General features: G+C 41.8%; 1 protein-coding gene across 1 annotated transcript; it reads right to left on the bottom strand.

Annotated features, from left to right (window-relative positions):
* Positions 1-4,595: 4,595 nt before the first annotated feature.
* On the bottom strand, positions 4,596-7,652 carry LOC104455671 (LEAF RUST 10 DISEASE-RESISTANCE LOCUS RECEPTOR-LIKE PROTEIN KINASE-like 1.1). The gene is made up of 4 exons (XM_018877657.2): positions 7,298-7,652; positions 6,171-6,200; positions 5,674-5,928; positions 4,596-5,566 (listed from the first exon to the last, which is right to left on the bottom strand). Exons 1-4 carry the CDS (start codon positions 7,566-7,568, stop codon positions 4,596-4,598), a joined length of 1,527 nt encoding a protein of 508 aa, XP_018733202.2. The 5' UTR covers positions 7,569-7,652.
* Between the last annotated feature and the right edge of the window lie 2,312 nt (positions 7,653-9,964).

Raw genomic sequence — 9,964 nt, 5'->3', positions numbered from 1 at the left:
AACTCCTGTCTGGAAAAGCGGTATGCGAAGGCGGTGCATTGTCATCATAATAATTCTAATCACATCAAAATAAGCAACATCTCAAAAGCAACAATCAATCGATACCACAGAAATAGGGGAAAAATACTTTGAGGAACCAATATCGCGTTTAACAGAAGTAAGGAAATCATATCGTCGAATCCCATGACCAGTAGAAATTCACGACAGTTACAATATGGCATATCAGACGCAAGAAGACCGAGACTCCCAACTCAGACACACAGACCCCTGCAGAATACAGCATATACATAGAGACACTCTATGTATAGACACAAGTTGCTACGAGGACTATAAATTTCACCAACTCTCAACCGGAGATTGCAATGGCCTTGAACTCAGGCTTCTTCTCCTCCACCTTTGGAACAATGACAAGGAGCATTTCGTTCTCCACCGAGGCCTAACCCGATCCATCTTCGTACTCTAGGGCAACCTGAACTTCTCGCTACTTTTTTTATTTTATTTATATAAACAAATATCGGGTTAATTCCAAGAAAAAGCACCAATTTTAGGTCGATGGACAAATCTGGCCCGAACTTTTTTTGTTTCGTAAAAAAACACAAACTTTAGGTCAAGTGACAAATCTGACCCAAGCTTTTTTTTGTCACGTAAAAGAGCATCAACTTTAGATCGAGTAACAATTATAGCCCAATTTTTCTTTTGTTTCAAAAAAAAAAATCACAAACTTTTACTTAAATTCTAAATCTAGCCCCCTTAACTTAGATTCATTAATTGTCCTTATCAATAAATCAATGTGCACTTGCTGGCTAACACCATCCATTGTCTTCTTGTTTGAGCTACAGCTTAAAGAATAACACTGAAACTATGTTATCTCCTATAATACTTCACTAGAAAGTAAAAAAAATCTCCAGATTGAATTTCTCTGGCTAGACTTTATCGTTTTGTCGTAATATGAAGCTGTAGATCATTGCTCGTCAAGAGAAACTACATATGAGATCTACCAATCTCACAACTAGAACCTTTTTCTCTTGAAATAAGGTTAACTTCAAATAGAAAGTTAATGTTAAGGGTTAGATTTTGGATATGAGTGAAAGTTTGTGATTTTTTATGAGACCAAAAAAAAAAAAAAAAAAAATTAGAGCTAGAATTGTCACTTAACCTAGAGTTGGTGTTATTTTATGAGACAAAAAAAGTTTGGGCCAGATTTGTTCCTCGACCTAAAATTTGAGCTTTTTCATGAGACAAAATTGTTTTTTTGGCCAGATTTGTCCATCGACCTAAAGTTGATGCTTTTTTATGGAATTAGCTCAACAAATATCAGTTCCCCATCTCTGTTTCAGCCACTTCAAAGCAATTCCCACCAATGCCTTGCAATTCCCTCATGTAGTCCTTGCCCTCTCCATGAAGTAGAAAGTAACATTGCAATCACAACAACTATAAAGCGCACACTTCAGCTTTCAAACCCTCTTCACCTCTCACTCAACTCAAACACAACCCACAGATATATTTCGACCTTTAATTGTATGAAGGCCTATAAGTACTTTGTTTCGGTAGCTTCCCCGGATAAAATGTTTCACTCTTACCAGAAACCACCCTGGACCTTAAATAAATGAGCAAACGAAGTGGACATGAACCTAACCAACCAAAACGATACCTGACTGTCCCTAAAAGCAACAGAAACTAAATCATCAATCCACTGAACTTAACCCCCGCCAAAGCAAGTGAAGTACCGCAATAATCAACAAGCACATCTGATTTGACGTGAATGAAGACACAGTTGAGCTAGAAATAAGAAAATTACTCAGAGATGAGGGAGTAGAAAGCGACCTGGATCTGGAATTCAGACGTTAGAGAACCGATGGACGTGAAACTTCAGCAAGTCAAGCGACGATCGAATTGGCACTGTGAAGGATGACTCAAAGCCAGAGTGATGATGGGGCGTCCTCTTTGCTTTGCTATCAAGAAGAGAAGCTCAAGGCGGCAAAGGAGGAGGAGCTCTTGAGACGAGGGACGGGACGAAGAAGCCCTAGGTTGCGTGAGAAAGATGAGGAAAATAATTTCCTTTTTTATAAAAAGGGGAAGTCATTTTCCCGATTTTCTGAAGATTAATTTCTGTTGTCCAAAAATGATTTTCCTGGCCACTTGATTTTTCAAGCCCCAAAAACCAGAAATTTAGGAAAATCCTTTTTTGGAGAACATTTTAAAGAAAACAAACAGAGCCGCAATGATATTAGATTTGATTCTATATTCTTTAGGATTTTACACCCTTTTTCACAGCATCAATACTCATCTTACTCGTCAAGACTTTGGTTCTTGTAATGATCCTTCACTACTTTTATTGCACAATATAGCTCTCTCCATCTCCTCCGTAATCTCGACAGTTTCCGAGAGAGACTTCGCTCGGTTTCGGCTAGGAGAAATGGTTTGGGGTCGAACTCGAACGGTGGTCGTTTTCAGGTTTTGATGGTTATGGTGGAGATGGCATCGGTAGTGGTTCTGGGTGGCGGCCAAGCTGTTCCAACGTGTCGTGCTCCAAGGCTGTGCCGTTGAGCGGCGAATAGCCTGGACTGTAGAGCTACAATCTTTGGACTATTGACCATTAGTATTCAGTCCTTTTCTCTCTGGCTCTTTGGCTAGGGTTGCCTCGGACTCTTCTATAATGCGACATCGTAAGACCCTGATGGACAACAATTTTAACTGATTGACAATACGACGACAATGTAACTCACGATACCATAGTACGCAAAATTCATGGCGATTGATTTCATTAAAATCTCATCTGCATTAACTTGAGACCGAACAGAAATATGCAAAGAAAAGATCGAGATGGGAGTCTAGCGAATGAGTGGGAAGAACAAGTTGATCTGCCACTCAAAACGGCAGCCCCTGTCACGATTCACAGCAAAAATTTCGATCCACATGTGCATATCACTCGGGTATTGTCTCGAGCGTGGGACGCCAAGCCTTCTGAGCATCAGCGAGCTGAACCGCAACCCCATGAAGACCGGCCTCAGCGAACTCGGCCCGGCAATCAAGCCGCCTAGACTGCCCGCATGGAAAGGAAACAGCTCCTCTCCACCACGTCCATTTCCCCTGGCGCCTCCACTTCCATCGTCATCTCTTTCCGGGCTTAACAGAGGCGACACGAACAGGTCCTTCAGAGTGCGCCCGCTCACGCTCTTCTTCTTCTTCTTCTCACGCCCAATTCAGGCCTCCCCGGCTCGATCGCATCAACCCCCCATGCCCCAATGACTCCGCCGCCAGTGAAGAGCATCTGCAGGGTGGTTATCTGCTAGCTCTGGCGGCGGAGCTGGACAACGGGGCTTGCTCCTGGGCTACACGTGGGGCTCGGGGCAACGCCGCACTGGGCGGCGAAGAGCTTGAACTTCTGCAGAGTCGCCATATTTTCCGTGCTCTGTTTTTCTTCCTGAGGATGCTCTGTTTTCGGGGAACTCCTTATATATGCCTCGCTGTGGATACTTGGGTTTCAGTGCTTTTGAAATTTGAATGAAATATTACTACAGTGTCCTGGAGGATGATTTTGATTGCTTGAGAGCATGATAAAGGGATCGTCGTGCGCTGGAGAACCCGTGCGACTTTGCAATCTTTTTCTTCGTGTTCTTGGTGGATGATCTCCCTTTTTCTTTTCAGAAATCGTCTTTCACAATTCTCAAAGAAAGAATGACTTTTGAACGCAAAAGAAACGCACTGCGAGAGAGAGAGAGAGAGTATTGAGTGAGAATGCAGTCTTTAAGTTAAAGGCTAGTTTTACGATTCTCGCGATGAAACTGATGAGCTGATGATGGAAAAAGCTTCTGGTCCTCCCGACTTTTTGACCGCAGAATGCTGAGGCTTGTGCTTTTGGAACGTAGGGGAGAAAAAAAGTGAAAAGGGTGAGAAAAGTCGGGCCTCCGCAGAAAAATCTCTCATACTTTACTTGTGCAGATTAGCCCGAGTGAGGATAAGCCTTCCTTGTGACATGTCCAATACGATCGATGATGGTTTGGATTTCCATTTCCATATATGATGTCTGTGAAACCACCTCAATACATAGAATATGACAAGTTCCTTCCCCGATGCATCTATTGCTGCGCAAAACTCTCGCTTTGCAAGTTCGAAGGTGAAGGAACTTAATCACTAGACTCCCACAAAGATCGAGTTATCATGCATTATCCAAGGCCTGTTTCTAGGATGAGACTTGACATGACTTCTGGCGTCTTTTAAGGAGCAAATCTGATAATGTTGTAAGCTGTCGTGAGAAAATCATCCCAAGTCTCAATGTTTCAACCCTGATCTGGGAGAACTCTTCATGCGAAATGTCGTGATAAAGAGGGACACTGGCAAGTATGTGAACAATCCTTTATGTATGCTCTAGGAAAGTGCTCTTTACTACGTAGTATTGACATCGAATCTTCCTCCAGCCTCAACAGAAGTGCTGACATGTTGAAGCAGAAAAATGAAGACCAAAATGGAAAACTTGATCGACTGCTATATATCATCTACATTGTATATAATATTAGCTAGAAACCATTACCCACATACAAGCAAACCAAGATGGACAAGGGAAATTTGCAGGAGAGAACAGGTAAGACTACATACTAAACACTACGTACAGAAGAACTACCACTGCTTCCCCATTTTTGAGTCGCGGAAACAGGTGAAGTCAGCGACTTCACATTCTTCAACAGCTCCACATTGTCACATTCCGGCGAAGGAGGCCGGTTCTTGCTTTGACCGGTGCTGTTATCATAGCTCACATCCTTCGACTTGCCAGGTTCATGTGTCCCGCTCGAAATTGCCTTCAACTCCTCCAGGACAGTCTCCATGGAGGGCCTTACGTCCTTGTCCTGTTGCAAGCACTTGAAAGCCAGCTCGGCCACAGTCCTGATCATCCTATTGATTTCGGGATCTGACTCAAACCCCAAATTTGGATCGATCAATTTGCGGAACCCGTGGTTCCGTATCTTGCTAGTTGCTAAGTTGGCCAAATTAATCTCATGCCTGTCTCGGCTTATATCGACCGCCGGCATGGACGATATGAGTTCCACTAACACAACCCCAAAACTGTAGACATCACTCTTCTGCGTGAGCTGGTAACATTGATGGTACTTGGGGTCCAAATAACCTGGCGTCCCCTGAGGAGTGGTTGACACGTGGCTCACATCATTGGGGAACAGCCGAGAAAGGCCAAAATCTGCTACTTTGACGCTGAAGTTATTGTCAAGGAGGATGTTATTAGTCTTCACGTCACGGTGGATGGTGTCAGGTGCATGAAGGTAAGCCAATGCGGTGGCTGTTTCTATGGCGATGCTAATACGAGTAGGCCACAGGAGAGAGACCTGCTTCGCTCGCTCCCCATGCAGATGATCGGCTACTGTGCCGTTTGGGATGTACTCATAGACCAGTAGGAGTTCACGGCTGTGCCACGAAGTGCAACCATATAAAGAGACGAGGTTTTTGTGGCGCAAGCGACTTAGGATTTCGACTTCAGTCACGAACTGCTTCACCTGCCGATAGTTGTGCTTGTATAGACGCTTAACAGCTACTTCCCGGCCATCTCGAAGTTTGCCTGTTCAAGAAAATAGGGAATGACCCTCTTAGATTCCTAGTTGTTTCTAGAATTTCTCGCCATTTATATGCAGGCTGCCTAATTAGCCTCTTTCGTTGAGGTCTTACCATAGTACACAATTCCAAAACCTCCATCTCCGAGCTCCCGGGTAGAATCGAAACGGTTAGTAGTTTCTTCAAGCTCGGCTTCAGTAAAAATGGAGACCCCGAAGTATACATTGCCCACTTCAACATCTGCTTTCAAGGAAGAATCGGAAGAAGCGTGTCTTGAGCGGAATATTGAGAAGCAATGCTGTTCTTTGTGCCGGATCTTGTAGATGCATGAACAGAGAAAAATACTGGCCAAGGCACCAAATCCACAACCTGAAGAACAAAAGTTCCATTAGAATTGCATAGGTGGCAGGTAGAGGAAATGGAAAATTTCAGGACAACTTTTCACTGTGAGGCGTTCCCAAATGTACGAAGCGTGTCATTGTGCTCTTGCATCATAATTGTACTCAAATTATGTGTTGACCACATTTTTTTGCAATCACAAGACATGCTTAATGCACCGACATATACTCAAAGGATTGTATAATGTCCCCCATGATAAAGCTTGGACTGACCTAATCCAATCCTCAAAGGTGCGTCGTTTCCTGCAGCAAAGATGTGCCAAAAGATGGCATTTGCGTCAGATATGAATTCCACAAATGCAGATCCTATCCACATCATGAAAATTATAGAACAGGAATACAGACACCAGCTTCCTTGATCTAACACAAACTCCTATCGATCAATTGAATATCACCTGACATAATACATCTTAGGAACAAATACTCATGTTACATATCACAAGGAAATTGCAGAACTAAGCTTAATGGAGCATTGTTGGCGACAATGTTAATTGAAACTTTAAGCTGATGTGAAACAAGCATAAGCAAACACACGCACGGAAAACTTTCCCCTTCACGTTTTTCCTTTCCGTGCATGTGTCTTCTCTTATTGAATCATACCCCAGCCTCTGCATCATAAATTCAGTAATCATCTATAATCCTCGACACATATTTGCACTCACATTGGAACTGGCTAACGCAAACAGTGACACTCTTAATAATTTCACTAGTTACTGAGCTGCGCATATGATTAATGCAGGGTTGAGATCCACAGAAGCGAATGCAGCAAGACTATGTATCTGTGATCTGCAGATGCTGTACCACAGTTCTTCAGCTTTGATGCAAGGAAGAACATGACATTGCTATGAATTCGTCCAACTACTGAAGGTCTATATGTTTGAGTGAAAGAATTCTCCACAAATTAGTTTTCTGAACTTTAATGCGTGTGGTCTGCTGAAAATGATTAGTCAAACCATTTACGGTTGAAGAAAATATGCATGATTAAACTTAGGAAAATGAATTCTCTAATCTGAAAAAGGTAAAATACAATGTTCTGAAAAATACTTTCCACGGAATTTATTTTCCTTCATAGTAAAAAATTTTCCAAAACAAACACACACTAGATCTACAAAAGAATGTCCGAAAGAAATATAAATAAAAAGTAAAGGCTTGAATGAAGCCGAGGTGGGGAAAAAGGAAACGAGAATAGAAAACCAAGGAAGCCAAAATTGCCTCCTCTTCCTTTGAAGTCTTTATCAAGTTTGGAGAGCGCGGCCCGGAAATCCACCGAAGAGCGCATGGGAGAATTTAAACTGTTGCTATTACAGCGAAATTACAGCGAACCAATCGAAAAGTATTACCTTTTTTGCAAGTGTACGCATGTGCTTTTCCATCAGAACAGATGCATCGAAAACATCCATCACGTCCTTCGCATCTGCCGCCACTTGTTTTGCATTTAACACAACTCTCCCAGGAGGTTAAATTCCATTTCAGTCTAAACCCGCGCTTCCACTTACGCTCGGGGTCATCATTTTCTTTTTCCCCGCCATCGTTTCTGGCTCTTTTAACAGGTACAATAACATGACTCTGGCACGCTGACAGAGTAAGACTTGGGTGTTCTGGTCTATCCATAAGAGCGACATAAGAGCGGTTGGTGCCAGGAGAGGGGCGAGTTGAGTGAGGATATGGAAATGTTACATTTGGGATGCTGCTGTAATCACGGAGAAATGCTAGGTATGAATGCTCATCAGGATCAGATGCACTGGGGAATCTAGGAAAATGTTTATGTGGAGTAAGATAAAGGGAAAATCTTTCACGGCACGGCACTTTGCAGGCTCGCAGTCATGTTTCAAGCTCACTGATGCAACCCAGTCTTCCAAACAAATAATCGTCAAAATGCTAATGACGAGGCGAAGCAAAAATTTGGAACTTATGGTGTCACACCCCAAAACAACATGAATGGGGGATGACACGGCCGTCCTTCCACTCAAAGGACGTAGCCTCAAAGCTCCCAAAATCCATCTCTTAAAAGTCCCCACATCCATATCGCTCTCGTACCTACTCATCGTTAATCAAGGGACCTGAAAAACATTGTAAAATAAATGGGTGAGCAATCACGGCTCAGTGAGTAGTGCATCTCTTCTAAGCGGATCGAGCACCAACTATGCATATTTACAAAATCAAACTGCAACTTTTTTAACTCAAATCTAGGATATAACAAACATACAGTAAAAAGAATAAATTACATATGCTTCAACATAGCTATATTTATAGCAAAAATAATCATTTCATAATAACATCAAAATAAACATCAATGGTCTAATCCACTGATCAATCTCATTAATTCACATGCCAATGGTCCATTCCATTGGTTAATCTCATATCACACCAAACCCAGAAATTTAACAAATCTTCAAGGCCAAAATATAACATTTCTTACTTAAACACAATATGTTCAAAGCAAAAATATTCAAGATAATAATACGCAAATGCCAATGGTCTAACCCATTGGTCAATCGCATAAAACATGCATCGATGGTCTATTCCATTGATTAATCTCATCAAACCGCACATTGATAATCAAATGAAATTATATGTCGATGGTCCATTCCAACGACTAATCTCAAATTACACGTCGATGGTCAATTCCAACGACTAATCTCAAATTACACGTCGATAGTCAATTCCATCAACCCATCTCATATCACATGTCAATGGTCCACTCGACCATTGACCAATCCGTTGCTCAATATCAAACCATGGTCACGATACAACGCCTAGTGACGAGGCGACCAAGATTCCTCCTTGGCAAGGTCTCCACCTATTATTAGCCGGTGGCTCGGCCCACAAGGATATCCTAGAATAATATGCGCATACCCACAAGCCCCTCGCTGGGCTCACAGCGATATTGAGCATCCACATCAATCCATAACAAAACCTTTCATAATTCTCAAACCAAATCCATAAAACATTTCATATATCATGAAAATATTTCGCAACTCAACTTATCCGCCATAAATACTTTTCATAAAACATTTTCAAATAATTTCAAGACCCGTATCATAAATCAATTTCAAATCAAATACATTTCAAAAAGCTCATCACAAATCGATATTCGTATAGCCTTCCATAAACCATCTCAAAGCCGAGATCTTCGTAAAAATGTTTCACAAACTCAAAATATGTAATATTTCTCAATTTCGTTCATCAAACAGAATATATATTTCCACAAAAAATTCTCACACTATTCTTAAATACCAAAACGCAGTAAATGCCCGATCCAAATTTTATGCAACAAATATGCTTATTCATAACTCATAAAATATCAATCGTTTATCATTTTGAAGATATGAGCTTTTAAATTCTTAAAAGAGATAGCACCACTCACCTGGGAAAGTCGAAAATCAACTACGACGCTCACTCGAATCAACGCACTCGGATCCCTAATAATTAACGGAAAAACATTATCAAAAGGCCGAGTAAAAAGGATATTTGCATAATGACTCATCTATACTAAGCCTATTTGTCGATAAAACGACACCTATGCGCCACAAAAACTCGCATTTATCAAAAACCCTTCAATTTCCCACAAGGCGCAGCCCATGCGCCAACTTTGTCGTGCCATAACTTCCTCCACAAAATTCCGTTTTAAGCCGTCTTACAGTCTTTAGAAAGCTCTCTTAACGTACAACAACAACCCCAATTCAGCCACCCCAAAACAGTACCAAAAACAACAAAAAAACAAGCTCGAAGCTCACTGTTCGCTACAGTACCAGCATGCGCCCCCGAATTCAAAATTCCGTTCTGGACAAACCGCAAGCTCAAATCACGATCCGTAAGATGCTATAGCTTCACAACATCCCAAAGTACCATTTCTATAAAAATATGTAGCTTAACGACTCAAAAATCATACTTCGCCGCTCAATTCTCCCAAAATTCCGAATTTCAAGCCCTATGTCCGAAATTACTCCGATTGAACGAAGGGGGAGCACGAGCGCTTACTAGGTGCTGCGTTACGTAGTTAATGT

The sequence above is a fragment of the Eucalyptus grandis genome, chromosome 6 (genome assembly GCF_016545825.1).
Source record: "Eucalyptus grandis isolate ANBG69807.140 chromosome 6, ASM1654582v1, whole genome shotgun sequence".
Classification (NCBI taxonomy): Eukaryota; Viridiplantae; Streptophyta; class Magnoliopsida; order Myrtales; family Myrtaceae; genus Eucalyptus; species Eucalyptus grandis.
This window is presented reverse-complemented; position numbering and strand designations above follow the sequence as displayed.

Bases quoted from the DNA above. Each gene is read 5' to 3' on its own strand.
- LOC104455671 (XM_018877657.2), bottom strand. From the start codon at position 7,568: ATGGATAGACCAGAACACCCAAGTCTTACTCTGTCAGCGTGCCAGAGT. The intron at 5,929-6,170 runs GTCAGTCCAAGC...TTTGTTCTTCAG, and splicing joins ACCTTTGAGGATTGGATTAG to GTTGTGGATTTGGTGCCTTG. The intron at 5,567-5,673 runs GTAAGACCTCAA...TTTCTTGAACAG, and splicing joins TTTTGGAATTGTGTACTATG to GCAAACTTCGAGATGGCCGG.